This window comes from Sinocyclocheilus anshuiensis, unplaced genomic scaffold (genome assembly GCF_001515605.1).
Source record: "Sinocyclocheilus anshuiensis isolate Anshui unplaced genomic scaffold, SAMN03320099.WGS_v1.1 scaffold1003, whole genome shotgun sequence".
Taxonomy (NCBI): Eukaryota; Metazoa; Chordata; class Actinopteri; order Cypriniformes; family Cyprinidae; genus Sinocyclocheilus; species Sinocyclocheilus anshuiensis.
The window spans coordinates 1,068,629-1,088,936 of NW_015542495.1; the positions used below are offsets into that span (position 1 = coordinate 1,068,629).

Genomic DNA, 20,308 nt, shown 5'->3' on the forward strand with positions numbered 1-20,308 from the left:
ATTGATACAGGATAGACCAACTTTGGCTGGTCACTACTGGTTTGGTGTTGATCCAGCTGAATGGTCAGGCTGTTCAACAAAGGGTTCTGCACTAATAATTGTTTCATTACAGTACAGAATTCAGATACAGTAAAAGGATTTTCAGACTTAGAGACCCTCCTGTGGCGATTTGTTTGTATTTCTATAAGAAAGTATGTAGCCAAATTGATTACCTTAATGTAAATGAAACTGCATAAACAAACCATTTTACTTGTGTAATTTGACTTTTTTTTGTAATTATTTAAGTATTATTTATGATATATTGTTTTAAATTAGGGAATTATTTAATTATTATTTATTTTAATTAATAATAATTAAATATCAAATATGATATTAAATTATTATATTATTAATTTTTAATTTAATAATGAAGAAAGGACGGGGCAAGTTATTACAATTTGAAAGATCAGAAACTTGCATGCACTGTTGAAATATGCACAATAAGATCTATAATTTGTATTAAGAATGCAAATAGTATCAATTGTTGCTTAAGAGTTAAATTTTAACATGCAAATTGCATGCATGGTTCACTGTCTGCTGTCGTTTTTCTCTCACTCTGTCTCTTTCTCTGTCCTCCTTCCTGTTTTTTGAAAGATATCCTTTTTAACCCACATAATGTGTTTTGTAGCTCATTTAAAAAATTATAATTTCATAATTTTATTATTTGAGAAATGTAACTGAAATCCAATCAAACAATGTTGGAGCCTTTTTCTTCCCCAAGAATATATAATTTCTTAATATAAGCAGCTGCTGATTGACACCAAGTGAAATGACCAATCTAAAAATCAAATACAAAACCAAAGTCAAACCCAAATTCTCACCTATGTGCTGTAAATGTAATACTGAATGAAAAGGGACAGGTTAGCAGTCTGGATTGAATCTTTCTGCTATTATTCTAAATTAATCAAGGGGAAAACCTGAGGAGGTTTGGATTAGGCCAAAGCCTTCTGAGATTAGAAGAGACTCTCAGACTGCCTGTGGAAGTATGTAAATCACAAAACCGGTGAATTTAGAGTGTTGCCAGCAGTGGTGGATTCGTCTCTTTCATAAAGCCACTCCGTAGGATAAAATCCTAAAATGTAGAGTGTTATGCAACGCTGAAATATATTCAAATTCACACTCTCAGGACAAACAGCCCTTGCAAGTACATACTGACTGCTTGTGTGAGTGTGTGTGAAGTGCCAGCTGCAAAATACCCTCTTTATCTACAAAAAATGAAATAGTCGCCAACGTGGGAGTCATGGAGAGAGCAGAATGAGTTGTTAGGAGCTGCATCTGTGGAAGAAGCTCAGTGCAAATGAATAGATAGATAGAGTACCAAAAATCTTGGGGTGCCCCAACAAATCATGAGGCAGGCCCCACCCACAAGTAATGATGTCATTTATGAGTGTTTGTATCAGTTTTGAGCCACTTATTGTATGGTAAAATTTGCCAATTTAATGTGTTTCTTTCTTAAACCGGTGTCTTGTATGCCAGTGTAGAGGGAGCGGTGAAGTGGGACGGTCAGTTGTCCTTGTTCACTGACAGTTTAGCCTGTCCCATTCTTTCTTTTTCAATTAGAGAGGTGTACAGGGCTCTTACAGGCACTGTAAATCACAGGTGAGAAGGGCAGAGAGAGGGAGAGAAAGAGAAAGGCCGAGCCCTTGGTCCAAAAGCAATCTACTAGCACACACTGCATCACATCTGACATCCTCCTATAAAGAATAAAAAGAGAAGTAATAGGGTATACCAATCAATTATTTTCTCTCTCTCTCTCTCACACACACACACACACACACACACACACACACACACACACTCACTCACTCACTCACAAACACAACCGTAACCTGGCTACAAATGTAATCAGATTGCTGCTGTTGTTTAATCACCCCTCTGCCCTTGTATGACATTATGAGCTGTTTTGCACTTGCTCAAACACACATTAAAGCTTTATACAGGCGTATTTATCAAACTGTTGTTCATGTCAGGGCTGTGCACAGTGGAATTGAATTTTAGAATACCTAAAAGTCAAATTCAGTTTGAACCGAGGTTGTAAATAGTGCAGAATTGAAGTGTGAAATTGACTGTAAGGAAAGAGAGTTAGAATGGAATGAAATTAAAAGAAAGTGTATTATATATACACACTCACATATATAAAACACTCACACACACTGTATGCATAATTCATTGTAAAAGAATGCTCCTAAGTAAAGGAGTGTTTTGACAGTTGAACTATGACAAATCATAATTATAGTTCACTTGCATTTAAAGGCATATTTAGTCTAAAGGGTTTGTCTGAAAACTAGTGTTGTAAAACCAAACATCCTGTGTTGAATGAATTTAATTCAGTAAATTCAGATTCCAGTTAAACATTGTTTGTTTTGTAGTCAGTTCAGGTCAAATTGCAATGAGGTGTCAGTGGGAGATTTTCTTAAATCTAATCCTAAATTTAAAGTTTATAGAAAAAATAGATTCTGAAATTATGTAACTATGTTTAGCAGTTCATGCTGAATTAATAGCAGGAAATTGTGGAGGAGAATAAGTAGAATAAAAATAGACTGAATATCAGTACCGCACTGCCTTACAATCTCTGTAATAAATAATGTGGAGTCATTTCCCATTTTCCTGTGAAGTACCGTGCTCATTCGGTGCAAAATAAGATGAAACATTGTCTTTTTATTTATAAAGTCAATTCAGATTCCACCACTGGTTGTTTTAACATTTTGCCTTTGTTATTAAGAAATGTAGTTTTAAGGTTGTTGCTTTACTTTGCCTGTATTGTAGATTTATATGTATCTGCTGCTGTATTCATAACAATTATATAAGCCTCTTCTCAAAAATACCAAACAGGCAGAGTGGAATCCCATCATGCTCTGCTTCACCTTGTCACTTCTGATCTTTCTGAGCGAGCTTTTTTCCCTCTAGCCCCAAGGGTCCTGCCCTCTCCAGTCAACCCCCCCCCCCCCGCTTAGCCAACCCCCCCCCCCCGTCATTTTTTCCCTCACGCTGTCTCTTTATCTGTCCTCCTTCCTGTTTTTTTTTTGGAAGATATCCTTTTTTAACCCACATATGTGTCTGTTCACCTCAGTGTCGTAAAATGGCAGCAGGCATAATACAAAATGGAGAGTTATGTGAAATGAGTTTCACATGGTGGATAGACAAGGCACTGATTATTATTATATATTTTTATTTGGAAGTTTGTAGAATTTTCTCTTGCTTTTTGGTCATTATTTCATGGTATTGTATGGCTTTTCTGTCATTACTGACCTGTTAATTACAGCACATTCTGAAACATTTGAAGGGTACATTGAAGTTGATCTGTTAGACCTTTCTCACATGATATTAAACATAAGAAATGTGACCTCTTTAATATCTCAATTGTTTCGCCTGCAGCAGTGAAATTAAATAGATATCAAAGGGAGACTCTCCTGCTTCTCAGATGTTTCTCCTGTAAAAAACACTCTCTCGTGAGTCTCATATAGAGTTTCAGAAAACATCTTAATATCACACACTCAGATTTGACAGCTTACACTTACCTACTGAAGGTGCTGATCAATTTGCAATAGCCTTGGCCTACAGAATTATTTTTTTAGTAAAATTTATTTTGTGGTTATGTATGTTTTCAAACCTGACTGTATCTTCATTTTGAATGTATGTTTATTCAGTTGTTGCCTGTACAAATCTATTATTTGACCTGCTGACTCACCTGCCCTCCTATACAGTACATATATATGTGCATACACACAGCTTGATGCCAGTGGCCATGACGCCAAGCTCCCGAAGGATCTCCATTTGAGACGTCACTCTCTGTCAATTTGTACCACTAAATGTGTGTGTGTGGGTGTACATGAGAGAGGCTCAGGGCTCCTACAAGCCCAATTACTCCAAAACAAGAAAAAAACATGATGAAATGAACAACAGACATCCTGGCCTGGGGCCATTGCCTACACTGGATGACTAATAGCATTTAATGGAGTGTTTGACTGGTGTCATGTTAATGAACAAATGATTGGTGCTTTTTGGTCACAAACAAGTCGGGGTGTTAAAAAAACACAGTTGGCTTGAACTTGAGTCTCCATGCAGACGAAAGTTATGTGACGAAGCAACAGCTGGCTTCCTACTCTTACGAATACGCTCATATGCCAAAAAACCTGTCTGTATTACTCCCATCGCTTCCTGCTTCCCAAACGTACCCTCTTTCCCCAGCAGATCTGCCCTGCCTCAGCCAAACGTCCATTATTTACACTTGTTCAGGATTTAAATGAGAGCAGCTGTGAGCTGATGAGTGAGCAATGCCCTTAGGGTTCCTCACACTTGTCGGGTTTTCTGCCCAAGCTGATGTGATTTTGCATTCGCTGTCTCAAGTCCTTTTTCCAGGGTAGTTTATAAGCAACAAAGAGATGTTTAGGAGTTTTTCATCATCCTCTGCGGTAGCGAGAGGTAATTGAAAAGGGGGGGGATTTTGTGCATGGGCTAAATAGAGAGGCAGTGGCCCTTCAGCAAAGCGAGGTTAATAACTTTTCCACTTTCATTACCCTAGAGATGGACTGCAGGGGACTTAAGCACAGTCCCTGGACACCGGAGGACTCTACTGCTCTTATCTTACTTTCAATTCTCTCTATTTCACTCTCTTGTTCACATATAAATGCTGACGTATTATTAACGGTCAGTCTTGTTTTTTTCTTGGTTGGCCTGATGGAGTGATTGTACAACAGTGATGCCCAGAATTTCTTTGCAAGAATGTAATTTTACTGTCTGAAATTTGTGTTTTTGTGTTTAGTGTTTGGGCAGACAGACAGACAGGTTTTGTTTTAGTTTGGTTTCATGGTCACACTTTATTTTAAGGTCCAGTTCTCACCATTAACAAACTATTAACTACACCTTTTGCCTCAATAAACAACTAATTTGCTGCTTATTAATAGTTAGTAAAGTAGTTGTTAAGTTTAGGTATTGGGTAGGATTAGGGATGTAGAATATGCTCATGCAGAATATGTGCTTTATAAGTACTATACTAAACAGCTAAAATGTTAATAGGCAAGCTAATAAGCAACTAGTTAATATTAAAAATTGGTCCCTATACTACAGTGTCTCCTGGAGGTTAATTACTATGATTCCCCTATCGGCCAGTTTTGCTGAAAAAGAAGTGAATTATACATTCATATTGTACATTTTGCCCTTGATATTCCAGTTTGTTCCTTGTGGCCTAATTATTCAACTGACCTCTAGTTCATGAAAACATACTGACTATAGTATAGAAACAATCCCTTAATAGTGTTCCTTCACAAGTAACTGAAAATGGCTTAAACCAAACACTTAAGGCTGGAATACAGTACACACTATTTGCCTAGATTTTTTTCCTTAATTACAATCTGGATGTGTCAACGCTAGTTGCCGAAAATCAAGTTATGCTGCAAATTTGAGTAGATAGATTTAATAGAAAATCTCATATTTAAATTATATATTCAAATTGCACAGTGCACGTATATTTCTGTGTGAGTTTGTTGTGTTTGGAACAACTTGGAAGTCATGGTAGTGTATGATGCCCAATTATTCCTCTGTATTTACAAAGTCAACAAATGTATGATGCCTAGTGTTTTAAAAATCTGTTCGGATATTAAAAGTTCTGTACTGTATCCCAGCCTTTAAAGTGTAGTAGAAAAGCACTGAAATGTTCTGGTGCTAATTATCTTCAATCCAAATTGCAGCATGTACTGAAATACATTAGTATGCACTTTGCATACTCATATAGTTCCTGTACTGTTCCTTTATAGATAGCACTTGTTTTGATCATAAAATGAAATGGCATTTACTTTAGAGGCTTTAATTACTATTTGTCTGATAAGCGTCATGCAATTCAATAAAGTGCTCTTAATTGTTTGACGCAACACCAGTGAACTATTTATTTGCTTTCATACAGCCTTTAATTGTGTTCGGTTTTCTTTTGTTTTTATTTAATTTTAATATAATTGCATTGTTGGTTCTCCCTTCAGATCAAAATATTTCCATTGCTATGATTATTGCTTTATCCCCACGGGAAAGCAATTTGAACGTCTTGGTGAACATTATCTTTAAATGAAACACAACATTATGAACGCCAGCGTCAAAACTAGATTAAAACTTACCTGTGTAAACACAAGAGTTTGACATTAAAATACTCATGTATCCCCTTCTTATGAAGATAAACGGTAAACCTGTGTGAAAACATCATTATTTTTTCATTTATATTTGGTGATGCTGGCAGTGCAGAAATTACACACTTTATCTATAAAGCTACAGGCAGTTATTTTGTTATTTTGGTAGTTTTCTTCCTGGGGAAATGTTTTGTAAGGCTAAGGAAAAGGTGCTGTAAAGGAAAAGTTTAATTTTAAGTTTAAAAGTTTAAATTTTGTTTGATTAAACGCAAAAGAAAATCTATCGGAGAGCTGAATAAGCTAAATGTCAATATGAATTTACAATGGGTCATTATATAATCAAATATAACTACTAAAAACATGATTGTTGTTGTTGCCGCTGAGAGGTTGAAGCTGCTTATCCGTGTTCACACTTGTTCATTGCCTGTAGCATCCAGTTTGTGTTACCAGTGTTTTTCATCTCTCCTCCTCTTTCTTTCTCTTTCTCATCTCATTGATTTGTACTATTGATCCAAACCATAGCATTCATCCAGACGTTTTTTTTATAGTTTTTTCAACCAAATGTGTCCTTTTTTGTTCTTTTCTACTTCCTGTGCTTCTGACCCGTTGTTTGACAAAACGATTACACGCCATTAGCCCCTTCCCACTCCAGCTTTTTCCAGAGTCATTACATCTGAGATACTGTATGCACCTTACTGCTAGCTCAAATAATGATTTGGTTTGAACTTTTCCTTTGTAGTTCACTCCCTTTGTACAGTCAACTATTTACAACCGCATTTATTATTCATGCAAACACAACTTTAGAAAGAGACAAGGTTATTTCATGTTAAGTTGCTGATTTTAGCATATTTATAAATGTGGGAGAAATATATTTGTGTGTTAAACTGTTGAAAAAGTACTTTTGGACATGTATCATGGTAATACTAGGGTATTATTTGAGAAACCATGCTATATTATTATGGTTTCCGTTCTCTAATGTAGTATGTATCAAAGTGCCATGCTATTATCTACATTTAGCCAGTTTCAGTTCAATTCAGTTTACAATACATATTTTCCAATCACTGTACTATGGTCCTCTGAGAAACATTGCTTCATACTGTCACATCAAAGCCAAAGCCATTAAATAGAGATCAGACTGATCAGACCTCACTTGCTTCCTTTTCTATACACATACACATTCTTACAAACATACAGAACAGAAAGCATTCACCCTCCACTGCATTTTTTTCCTATTTTGTTTGTTACAAATCTCCCTTCAATAGCACAATAAATTGAACACATCTATAAATAAAACAATATGTGTTCAAGAACATTCATTCTCCCACAATTAACAATTTACTTTTTCCCAACACCCTCATTGAGATGAAATGTTCACCTGTTTTCCAATTCAGATTTGCTCTGCCAAATTATATAGAGTGACACAACAGTTTTATGTATTTTTTCCACTTTCTTGCTAACAACTTTGTCTCAAACAGTTTGTTACTTCTTTATCTTCAAAATTTGCCATTTAAAAATGAAAAACAAATTAATTTGATGGTGTATTACACTGGTTTTAGTACTGGTAAAGCATGTTCCTATCGCACGCATTATGATAGACCTATAGAAAAAAATATTTGACTCTTTTTCTTTTCTAAGAATGGCTTAACTTGAAGTGCTGTAAAAACATTTTTTGAAAAAAATATTATTTTAAGGTACTTTATGATATGTTGCCATACGGCAACAGCATACAATAGTGGATCTAACTTAAAATAAGTGTAAGTTTACTTATAGTTAATATTTTTCCTCAGAAATGTTCTTTGTGTTGATTCAATTGGTGTTATTATAAGCTTTAACACAGTACTTATAATTTACACCTTATACATACTTTCCAACAACTTGTGCTTTTATTTATTCCATTCTTTTTTGCTGAATAATGATTTATAATTTTTTTATTTCATTACATTTTTCATGAATATTATTTAAATTGCAAATGTATACAGTTAAAACAAATATAATACTGTATATCATGTATCATGAAACATTGACATAAAACCAAAAACATTGCAGTTTATGACAATTCAGCATTACGCAATCTTATGAAAGGAAGACTATGAACATGAGCCCCCCATCCCCCCATAATCCTTGAAAGATCACCTTTTTTTAATGCATGAAACTTCACAAAGCTGTTTTTTTCATCTGCAGGAAGAGCAAGTTCTGCCCTTTTCTTCTTTACCTTGCCATAGAATATGGCCGTGCTCACTGATGTAATGTTACCTGTATTCATATTTAATCAAATTTAAAATTGCCATTTCAATTTGATTATATACATAATACAAATGCCATTAACATGTGACTAATCAACATTATATCACTAGTATTAATGTTGTTATTGTTACAGCTTAACAGATTGCAGCTGACCTTGCTAGCTAGCTAAACTATTGTAATAATGTCATTCCACTATTGCACAGTGTTGCCGCTTGGCAAAACATACATTTGAATGATTTACCAAAAACTAATTTCATAAAAACATTTTTGAGAGTTGAATATGTCATCATAACATCATATTATCATCATATGATTTTTTTGTGGAAGTGACACGGACTGGTCCTTGTTTGTTACTGAATGGAGGGAAGGCAATGTTGCTATTATAAAATGGTAAATAAGTATATCCATTTATTATTAATAATTTTATATTAGTTTCAGAAAGTAATACAGCCTATTGTAACTGTACAGTTGCTCATCAAATTAGAGTCATAATTATCCATTTTAAAAGGCTTTTGAACTTTAATTGGGCTTTGCATGACAGCAGAACAATACGTAATCAACTAGATGAATACTGTTATTGTACATACATACACATGCAAAAGCACCTAAATATAATTGTAGACATTTTCATGACAACTCCATGAAATGAAATCACTACCACACCATTTCATACCCAGTGCTGAGAGACTGGTACATCTGCAAGTATTTCACAGAAATTACTCAAACACATAATAAGAACTTGTGAAGACGCATTACGCACATGTTGATTCGTCATTGAGATTCAGTGCATCAGTGAATATGAAATGTCTTCTCTCGGTTGCAAATCCACACTACCATTCCTTGATTGCATTATGCATGCGTTTGTTTTTTTAATATGCAATAAACATGTTGCAAGGCTGTATCGCTGGTGACAAATGGAAGTCAACTCCAGTTAAGTGGAAGTAATTGATGATTACATGCTTGATTAAGCCTTGAATTTAAACCAGGACATATAGACATCCAAGATCAAAGTCCAAAGCAAAAGGCATTCATTGTGATTCAAGGCGTGTGTTTGTGCCACTATTTTAATTTCTGCATGATGAAAGAAAGTGCAATGGCATGGGCCCAAGCATCCTCACCTGCCCTCCCTCGCATGATAACATGACTAACATTTATCGCCGGGGTGGTTATGGGCCGATGCATCACTCTGACGCAGTTTTAAGTGCCACAGTTCAGAAAATACACTCTGGGGCCTTCAAAAGTGAGAAACGAAGAGTCCAACCAAAGTAGAACAACTCAAGCACCAAATGACAACCCAGCGTACACAAAAGTAATGCTTAGTGTGTCTTACTGCATGGCATAGAGCCGTAGTTTTGCTCTGGCAGCAGTGGAAGTTTCAGTGGAGGAGCGTAACCCAGCTGGGAAAATGGGGGGATGATGCAGGAAGCCAGGAAAGAAGGGAGAGAAGGGAGAGAAGTGCGGTTTGATGCACAGAGCACCGGAGCGAGTGCAATGAAAGCCATGCTGTGCCATCTGGCAGCGTGGTAATTGGGTATGGATTTTTCACCTGCTCAGTGCCATGGCCCACACTGGGCTGGGTAAAGAGAGTATGGTGCATCCTGGAAGCACATTATGCAGTCAGTGTAGTTTTTGTAGTTTACCTGCAATTAAGTGGCTTTAGTTTATGGACAAATTCTCACTATTAACTAGTTGGTTATTAGCATGTATTACTAGCATATTGACAGTTTATTAGTACTTATAAAGCACATATTAGTGCCTTATTCGGCATGAGCATATTTTAGATCCCTTAATCCTACCCCAAGCCTAAACTAAACAACTACCTTACTAACTATTAATAAGCAGCAAATTAGGAGTTTATTAAGGGGAAAAAAATAATAATTAATAATTAATAGTGAGAACTGTTCCCCAAATTAAAGTGTGACTGTGTTGCTTAATGTTTTTGTAGAAACTGTTACAGCAGGATTCTATGATGGATAGAAAGCTCCAAAAAAAAATATGTATATAAATATATTTTTTGTAACATTATAAATGTCTTTGGCACTTTTGATGAATTTAATGCATCATTGATGAATAAAAGTATTAATATATGTTTTATAGAGCAATCTTTAAAGTTTGTTTTCATTAAATAATGTACATACTCTGTCAACATGATTTTGGACAAAGAAAACTTGGGCACTTAGAAAACATCTACTCTAATGTAATAAAATGTTATCAATATATGTTGTTTACAAAAAAAAGGTACTTTTTAATGGAGAAATAAGCATGTTCACGACATCAACCAGCAGCTGACAAGGAACCATGCTAACCAGCCAAACCTTGACCCACTGGTCTCAACAGTTGTAAAAGAATGTGTAGGAGTTGGACCACCTATCATTGTAGCTATAAAAGATGTATACTAACTATTAATAAGCAGCAAATTAGGAGTTCATTGGGGCAAGTCATAGTTAGGTAGTTATTTAATAGTGAGAATTGGTCCCCAAATTAAAGTGTGACTAGTGACTCAATCAGTAACTCAGTGGGCCCTATTTTAGCGATCTAAGTGCAAGGTCTAAAATGCATGGTGCAGGTGCACTTAGGGCATGTCCGAATCCACTTTTGCTAGTTTAAGGACGGGAAAAATGGTCAGCGCGCCCGACACGTGGTCTAAAAGGGTTGTCCCTATTCTCTTAATGAGTAATGGGTGTGTTTTGGGCGTAACGTGCCATAAACCAATCAGAGTCTCATCTCCCATTCCCTTTAAGAGCCAGTTGCGCTCGCGCCATGGCGGATTCGCTGTTTACATGGCGGAATTTGCAAGCGCAAAGACAGAACGCATCTCCACAGATGAAACAGAGCTGCTCGTGCGTGAGCAAATAGGTAGCCTAATTCTGATACATGCAATGACTATCCATTATGACATGTAGCCATTTTTATATTTATGTAGCCTACACAATAGTAATCTTTTACATTGCAATCCTTTAATTTTTTATATTTGTTATGTTTGTGTGCTGCTGTGTGTGTGTAATAAGCAGAGTGTACGCGTGCTGTGGACCCGCCTATACTAACACGCTCTTTAAATAACAAAAAAACTACTGCGCCATTGACTTTAGACCAGGTTTTAGTTGGTCAATGGTGCGGTCTATTTCAGTTGCCTCAAAATAGCACCGCTCCAACAATGCGCCTGAACACACCTCGTTTTTAGACCAGCACGCCCATGAGTGCACAAATGGGCGCAAATGCATTTGCTATTTAAACAGCGTGGCACAGGATGTGATGCGTCAGGCTGAAACTAGCAAAAAACACTTGCGTCGTGCCGCATTGCGCCAGGTGTATGATAGAGCCCAGTAACTCAATCTAAACACTTATTCACAAATTGATGCATCTAACTGACAGATTGAGGGGTGGGTTTGTCAATGTCTGGCTTAAATTCTTTAAAGATAATCAATTTTGTGTGAGACACCTAATAACAATTAATTAAATATGAAGAAACGGAACTGTGTTTTCTGCTAATTATGTCTGTGAATAATTAGTGCTTGTTACTTTTGGACAGAATTATGTTATCATTACAAAGTCTACATATATTTCCACTTAATTTATTCTGTGTTTACTGTACAGTAGGTCAGTTTTTTCCACACTGGTACCAACTATTTCAGATAAGCCCACCCCAAAATGACACACAAGAGTAAACATGTCCAAAAAATATAGCTGCAGATTTATATGTTGGCATCAAATTTTTGGGCAACTCTGGCATAAGAATGTCTGTACTTGTCTAGAGCAAGTTACAAATTTGATGATGTTTTACAGTATAAAGTCTGGCAATGCAAGACTATAGTTAGTTGTACCAGCCCTCCCAATGTCTGATTTGTTCACTGAATGGCATCTGAAAATGAACATGCATCCATTGTGTTAAAACTCATTTCTGAGCTGTTCTGTATGTGCAAATCATCAAACAGAGTATGTTTTCAAATGAACCATTCATCTCAAAGGCACACTACACAAAATCTCCAAATGCAAGAACTGCTCCTGCTATTAGAGCTCTGAAATCTAATAGAGACCTGCAGAGACATTGTTACCATTTCATGGAGATTGTATTTTTAAAGTCTGGATGATTAGCGCCTTTGCCTTTGCTATATTGTATGCAGTTTTGCTTTAAAATGGCTGTTTTGCTGTTTGGATGGAGGGGGCTGCAATCCTTGTGAAGTCTGTTCACTGGGCACTTTCATTTGATTTACACAAAGTTGCCTCCTACGAGCATGTCTCTCGCATCCTGCTGTTTTAGCTCTTAAACGTGCAACTTGCTTTTGTCTGTGTGAGTAATGGCCTAATGGACATTCTTGCACAGCCTCGACCCGTTTGTGAGTAATTATGGCTTTTTGTGTAGGTCTATAATGGACTTCTATGACTCACCATGTGAAGCAGTCTAGCTTCGCAGGTGCGCGGCAATGCTATTCATATGTGCGGAATACACATACACACACAAAAGCACACAAAATCCCCTCCCCCTTCTCAAAGTTCAGCTTGGCTGCCAGCTCAACTGCCTCCAACATCATATCACGAGAGTGACACGCCACTCCAAAAAACACACAGCGCATTTCGACTGTCAGCAGAAGCTCCTGTCAAGCTATTTGATCCAGAAACCTTTCTCTGCAAGGAACCGATCCACCCAACCAACCTTCTACAAACTTTTTTTTTTCTCTTAAATGCTACAAGGACAAATTTTGCAATGTGAAACTTTGAGAAATGCTAGTTATTGTACCGGTAGCATACCTTGTGTTAACCAGACTAGCCCAGACTTGACATGTAGTTTTTTAAAGACCAGTGCCTAATCAGTTGTCTGTCTTAGACACATGGCAACTAGATACCAACTACAAAAATCCTATAAAAACTGATTTTGAACTGATTTGAGATGTGTAACCAAAACTAGCCATGGGTAGTGAGTGCCACAGCTGTTGAATCCTGTGCTCTTCACAACCTATTGTGTCAGCAGACCACACAGCTGCTGCTGCTGTGTACATATGTAAACACTTCCCCATAGAGTCTGCAGCTTGGTTAGGGTGTGGATAAATCATTAGCGTCAGTTTGCAGCCAGCAGCACACAGGCTTGACCAGCTGTTGGTCAACATCTTTATTCCTTATAAAAAAAAAAAGTACTGGGGCTGTAACACTGTACATTGATGTTGTCTACTGTTAGTGCTATGGTACTTTATACTGAGGTGGAGGATATCCTTGTGATTGTGTGTGTGTGTGTGTGTGTGAGAGAGAGAGAGAGAGAGATCTGCACTACTTTTTTTTTTCCAACACTTCCTTCATTATAGTACATTATAGTACATTATAGATGTTTAATTAATATCCATTTTAATAGAAGTGTACACTACCATTCAAAAGTTTTAGAGCAGCAAGATTTTTTTATGTTTTTATCAGAAGTCTCTTCTGCTCACCAATGCTGCATTTATTTGATCAAAAATATAGCAAAACAGTAATGTTGTGAAAGATTGTGAACAAGAATCTTCCGACCAATAATGACTAAACAAAAAAGGTCATGATGTCCATTCAGTTCCACATGTGAGTCTTTGTATCAAGGATTGGCTGTTGGCTTCAGCAGTGGAATGCGAAATTAGTTGAGTGAATAATTCAGTGACTCATTTACAACACTCATTGGTGCCACCTACATGTGTATTGATGTAACCTACAAAAACTTTCACTGGAACGAATCTGAATTAGCTGTTGTTTAACAGAATCAAAAGATTCAAATCAGTTGTAATAACTTGATTACTTAAATTTGTAAGGGAATGAATTATTATTAATTCATTCAGGTTTTGATAGGACTCGGATCTGAAAATCCGAAGTTCACCTGATTAAACCGATTTCAAATTTGTTATGTTACACTTTAAATCAAGGATCGTCCAGCGAGCCGTGACCTCAGTATATTTTAACAAATTGACTATGTATTCTCCTGGCCACGGATAAATACGTTCTTTGATATTCAGTGGCGTATCAGTGTCCTGTTCATGAAATCCCTACAAGTGGAATTAATCAAAATTCCCACAATTTTTCTGTAGTTGTCCAACATACATTTTTTAGGCCATATTTGTAGGCACCTACAAATCCTTGTGGTATACATTAACCAACAGACAAATATATTGGAAGAATTGTGAATGTGCACCTGACATGTACTTATTAATATCCCAGATAATATGAGTAACCCTCTTTTGTCTTTCCTTGGTTAGCTTCTGCCTGGCTGCCACATCCAGCGATGAGTCGAAGGGAGGCTCTGGTGGGGAACCCTGTGCCTAGTGCAGCGCCTGAGGTATCAGGCAACAGCACAGAGGCAGCAGGACCCGGTCCCCACGAGACCAAAGATGAGATGTTCTCCAAAGTCAAAGACAAGTTCATGAATGAACTGCACAAAATCCCACGTGAGTGAATTTTTTTTAACACAACACAAAATGGTCTTCACTTGATTACATTTGCTGTTTGCATAATTTTGAAACCCTGAATGGCATTGATTGAGCTCCAGCATTGACAGTGAATGGCAAGGTCTGTCAGATCCATTTTTGATTATTTTGTTTCCATTTTTTTACTTTCATTGTTCACCCAGTGCTGAAAAATAATGAGCTTGAGAAACAGGCGGCAACCAAACATGTTCCTTCTCATTCTAATTGTAAATAAGCGAGTAAATGAGTTTTGTTATTTCGTTTGTCTAAGTGCCCTGTGCTTCGGTCCGCAACACACTGCAGCTCTCACTGTGAAGCATGGAGCTAAATGCATGCATCTAACCACTATCCAATTCACTGTACACTCGTTCATATTTTCAAGTTAACACTGAAACATCTGCAGCTGTTTGTGCGTGGGTGTTTCTTCAACTAGGTGCTTTTATGTTCAAGGGATTGTTTTATTATTATTATTATTATTATTATTATTATTATTATTATTAGATACTGGTGCAACAGTCTCTTTGAAACTCTAAATTTAAAAGAAACTCCATAAAGTTTGGCAAACTAATGAGCCAATTGTGTTAATATCCAGCTAAATTCTAATGCAGCATTATAACCAAAATAAAGCCTCATAAATAGCTGATTTGAGAATTTTTTTCTAAGCTGTAACGAATGAGAAGCACTCAATGAGCTCAAGAAGTTTAACATCGAAATGTTGCTAAACTAATTTCTCAATACCTTTATAAGCATGTTTTTTTCCACAATTGATTCCAGCCCACCACAGTATTGAGCTAAAGGTTACTCGTGTATGTAGCAGAGGTAAAGGCAGAATTACATTTAGGATGCCATGCCTGACGTGACACCATTGGCAAGACCTGAGAAAGATCTGAATCCTCTTCTACACCTACGGTACCTTACTATATGTGTCTGGTCATTTTGCCCATCTCTCTCTCTCTCATACTCAATTTCACACATGCAACTTCGCTCTCACTCTCACACACACTCTCACACACGTACACTTTCACTTCCACCCTTGCTTTCGCACTTGGAGACACATTCACCACATTAATTATCACTTTGCTTTCCTGCAGACAACTGTAAAATAAAGGGTTGCCGCATTTGACTCAGACAGATATGCCCCTTCTGAGATCCAGCCAGAAAAAGACACTCCATTACAATGGCTTAAATTACTGTTTTAGCCGCCTCCCTCCATCACACACACGTCTCTGTGCCAACCGGTGCCTGGGCTGATGAATGCCTGGGGAGAAGGGTGCTGTATTGACCAGGGCATCCAGAAACCCTGACGGACCTGCATTAAGTGATGAATGGGCGAGTCCTGATGCAGAATACTTGAGCTTTTCTCCACCAATATAATCCAGTGCGTTGAATGTGTGCAGGTGCCGCCTGTAAAAGTAAGACGCATGGACCTGTCACGATCTGCCGTCTAGCGCGGCAAAAACAGAGGAACACAGACAGATGCTGCGTAGTGATGATAAAGATTTACTTCCCTCTAACCCTTCTGCCTTTCTGTCATAGCGCTATGTAGGCAAAACATGAAGATGAATACTGTTTGACATCTATTTCCATGCCAGAACTGAGTGCTTCTCTGGCACTTTAGGCTCTTTAAAAAGACTTTCTGAAAACATAATTTTCACTCTCTATTTTAATTTGTTTACTAACAGTTTACTTCGCTGGACATGCATGCATCGTAAAAATAATTGTTGTCACTTTGTAAGGGAAACAGGTCAATTTAGCTCAAAGGGAATCATTTAAGATTTTAAAGGGAATTTGGACAGAATCACTGTTTTACGGCTGATCACTGAGATGGCCAGCGATTCATTGAACGAGCCGTATAACATCAACTCTGCAATGGATATTTATATCCAAAATATAATTTATATATATTTATATATATTTATTTATATACATTATAATTTGTGAGACAGCCATTTTTGATAAAATCAGTTTCATTTTTAGACTTTATTGAGCGATAAATTATTTATTTATTCATTCATTCAGGATAGTTACTGACTGCTGACTGGTTTACTCTGTTTAGATAAATAGAATAAAAATGCATATAAATGCAATAAAAGGCAATAAAAGGGCATTTGAATATATGTAACAAAAATAAATAAATAAATGAATCAGTTTTAATAAAAATCCACCCTTAGGCACATAAAATGCCCAAAGAAAAAAAAAAACACCCAATTACTCCCTGGTACTTCAGACCGAGGGAAAATGTAAATGAACAGGCAATTTGTGTTCATAGCGATTTGCACAGTCTCAGATGGTGACACATATTCAAAAGGGTTTATCCATAACCTGTGATTACTAACGTTCCCTCAACGCTTACGGTCACACAACATCACATCCGTTCTACGGCGCCCGTCACAAACGGTCCTGCGTGTAGAATCACTCCGACAGGTAGCTCTCAGGATGCCAGACTTGCTTTGTCACGGCTCTCTTCGAGAGCCTTCCCCTCAAGCCTTGAGGCCAGTTGACAGGTTCAGCAGTTTGAACCCGACCATCTTGACTCAGAAAGGTCTACGTACCGCTGTGGTTACACAGCTTGGTTGACTTGGAGCAACAACAAAAAAATGACTGTTACACAACAGCTCTGGTTATTCTCCCAACGCTCTGCTGCTCAAGCTCAAGGCATCTGTTTTCGATGATAATTAACCTCGCCGCTCAGAGACAGTTTGAGACATTATTCAGCTTTGCCACAATTACTATGAATAATGAACACACTCTGTCCAGCCTCTGAAACACTCTTGCACACTGGGTACCCTGATCCCCGACACAATGCCCCTTGATCTCTGCAAATTTCTGATGTTCTATCAAACACCACAATCAATGTTCATTTCATTCTTGTTAAAATGTGAACTTAACTGGGAATATGCTTTGAACATTAACTGATGTGAAATGAATGGGGTCAAATTTTATAAATTGCCATTATGGCAAGAAATCTACATCTATTTGCATTTTAATTGGATGACAACTATGAAAAATTTGATTTGTCACATTGTTGTACTCTCATTGGCTCTGTTTCAAACCCTAGTGAGCTGCCTGGCTGTCTACCATCTGCATAGGCAGCTACATTGTAAATCTTATTAGTGTCTGAATTAAAATACTCTTTTAGACAGCAGCTCACAAGGGTCTCATAAAAAATGTCTGACATTAGCATGTTGCCTAGCTGCAACTGGCACATGTATAGCATCCACTAATATTGGGCAAAAGTTCATTTTAATTAAATTAAACTATTTTCTGTAGTTACTTTACTAGTAACATTATAAAATAACTTCATTATTGTTTATTTAATTGTAACAAATACGTTCTTGTTAAAAAACTAACCAAAATTAAAAATAAATTGTTTATAATTTCCACACAGGAGAGACTATTGGTATCGGCTATTGGCCAAAATGAGTTGAAAAATATCGGCATATCGGATATCGGCAAAAATCCAATATTGTGCATCCCTAAACACATCTTTAAAAATAACTAGAAAATAGTTTCAATAACTCACATCAAATATTTATATACACAATTTATATATTTTGTAGGCTCTTTTGTCTTTATTTTTGACAAGAAAGTAGAGATCGTAAAAGGACCCCATGTCAGGTCTCGTGGTCACCTGACCCAATATTTTGTCTCTACTAAATGACACAGTGATATTTTTAAAATGAACATTTCTCTTTATTTTGCAGTAAATGCAGTAAATATTGGATGAAATTTTTTAATTAAATGAAACTGTTTTCTAGTTACTTTTTAAAGATGTGTTTAGGGATGCACAATATTGGATTTTTGCCGATATCCGATATGCCGATATTTTTCAACTCATTTTGGCCAATAGCCAATACCTGTGTCTCTCCTGTGTGGAAATTATAAACAATTTATTTTTAATTTTGGTTAGTTTTTTAACAACAACGTATTTGTTAGAATTAAATAAACAATAATGAAGTTCTTTTATAATGACAGTACATTGAAGCTTTGAAAATAATTATAAATCAACTACATATCGATCACTGCATTTTTTTTTTCTCAGAAAGATGCAGTGGTAACCTTAACATTTTATTTTAACATTTAATATTTGTAGATGGTCTAAAGCAAGAGTTGTAAAAATTCTGAAAATCTTTTAGAGCTCATAATTCGCTCATAATAATTTAATCATCATTCAGGCAAAAGTTCGCTTCAAGAATGACCACACTGCTGACGTGATCTAATTGCTAGCACACCCTGAGCACATGTGAGTTATTCATCTTATCGGTAAGATATATCGGCATAATTTTTCATATTGGGCCGATGCCGATATTTACATTTAAAGCCATTATTGGCCGATTCTGATATCGGTCCGATAATGTCGTGCATCCCTAGATGTGTTTTTGTACTAAATGAAAAAGTTATTTTTGAAATAAACATTTCCCTCAATTCATAGCAGTGCATTATGAAACTGGGCATACAGTACATCAAGAGTTAAATCTCTACATCAAGACATTTGCATTGCATTAATTCACTTTCCCATTACTTCTAATGTATACATTTTATCTGTGTATTTCCTGGGAACTTATGACCTTGGCTGCTCTGTTGTCATGTTCTACTAGTCCAGCTACAGAAATGCCAAGACATGACAAGTTGTGAGTCCTCCATGTATGTTTGTGAAGTGTGATGTGTTTAGTTAGTTAATTAGTTGTTTAGCAGGTTTGTGTTGTTTGCCAGTGTGTAGAAAGCCTCAGTCATAGTCAGCAACAGGAGGAGAACTGGAGCAGAGTGCCAAACACATCATCAGCCAAAAGCCTGACAGATGGAACAGCTAGCCCTCCCATTCTGATGACCTTTGACCTAATCCTATCTCCCTCTCTTCCCCTTCCCCTGCTGCCCCCAAGACCGCCCCAGAGGACGTCTGAAGGTTACCAGGCCTGTCAAACCTGCTCCCTTGAAATTGAATTATGCAAACAAACAAAAATAAAACCCCAGCCCTCTCCGTCTGCCTGCTTTGCATTATAAAGCCGTTTGGAGAAAGAGATAATCTCATTTAAAACAAGTTAAAACTGCATTACAGTAGTAAACAAACATATGAAAAAAAACAATTTTTTCCCCTGCAGTGTAGAAGCTCCTTCAAAATTATAATATATAAAGCTACAAGACATTAAGAAAATTCATAATATTACAAAAGATTTATATTTCAAATAAATGCAGTTCTTTTGAACTTTCTATTCATCAAAGAATCCTGACATTAATAATCCAACATTAATAAGAAATGTTTCTTGAGCAGCAAATCAGCATGTCTGAGGACTATATGACAAATAGAAAACAGTTATTTATGTATTAATTATTTATGTATTTATATTCATATATATATATATATATATATATATATATATGTGTGTGTGTGTGTGTATTTGTTTCTTTCATTTACTTGTTCCTCGTCTCACAAAAGATTTATATTTCAAATAAATGCAGTTCTTTTGAACTTTCTATTCATCAAAGAATCCTGACATTAAT

At 36.5% G+C, this 20,308-nt stretch overlaps 1 protein-coding gene across 6 annotated transcripts in view; it reads left to right on the top strand.

The window, feature by feature from the left end:
- LOC107694178 (synaptotagmin-1-like) overlaps positions 1–20,308 on the top strand; it is a 220,357-nt gene that overhangs the window by 167,241 nt on the left and 32,808 nt on the right. For all 6 annotated transcript variants that reach the window (XM_016493803.1, XM_016493802.1, XM_016493804.1 and 3 more), the window contains one exon: positions 14,603–14,791. In XM_016493803.1, coding sequence (XP_016349289.1) covers positions 14,629–14,791 — 163 coding nt within the window. In that variant the 5' untranslated portion in view covers positions 14,603–14,628. The remainder of the gene's footprint in view (positions 1–14,602; positions 14,792–20,308) is intronic.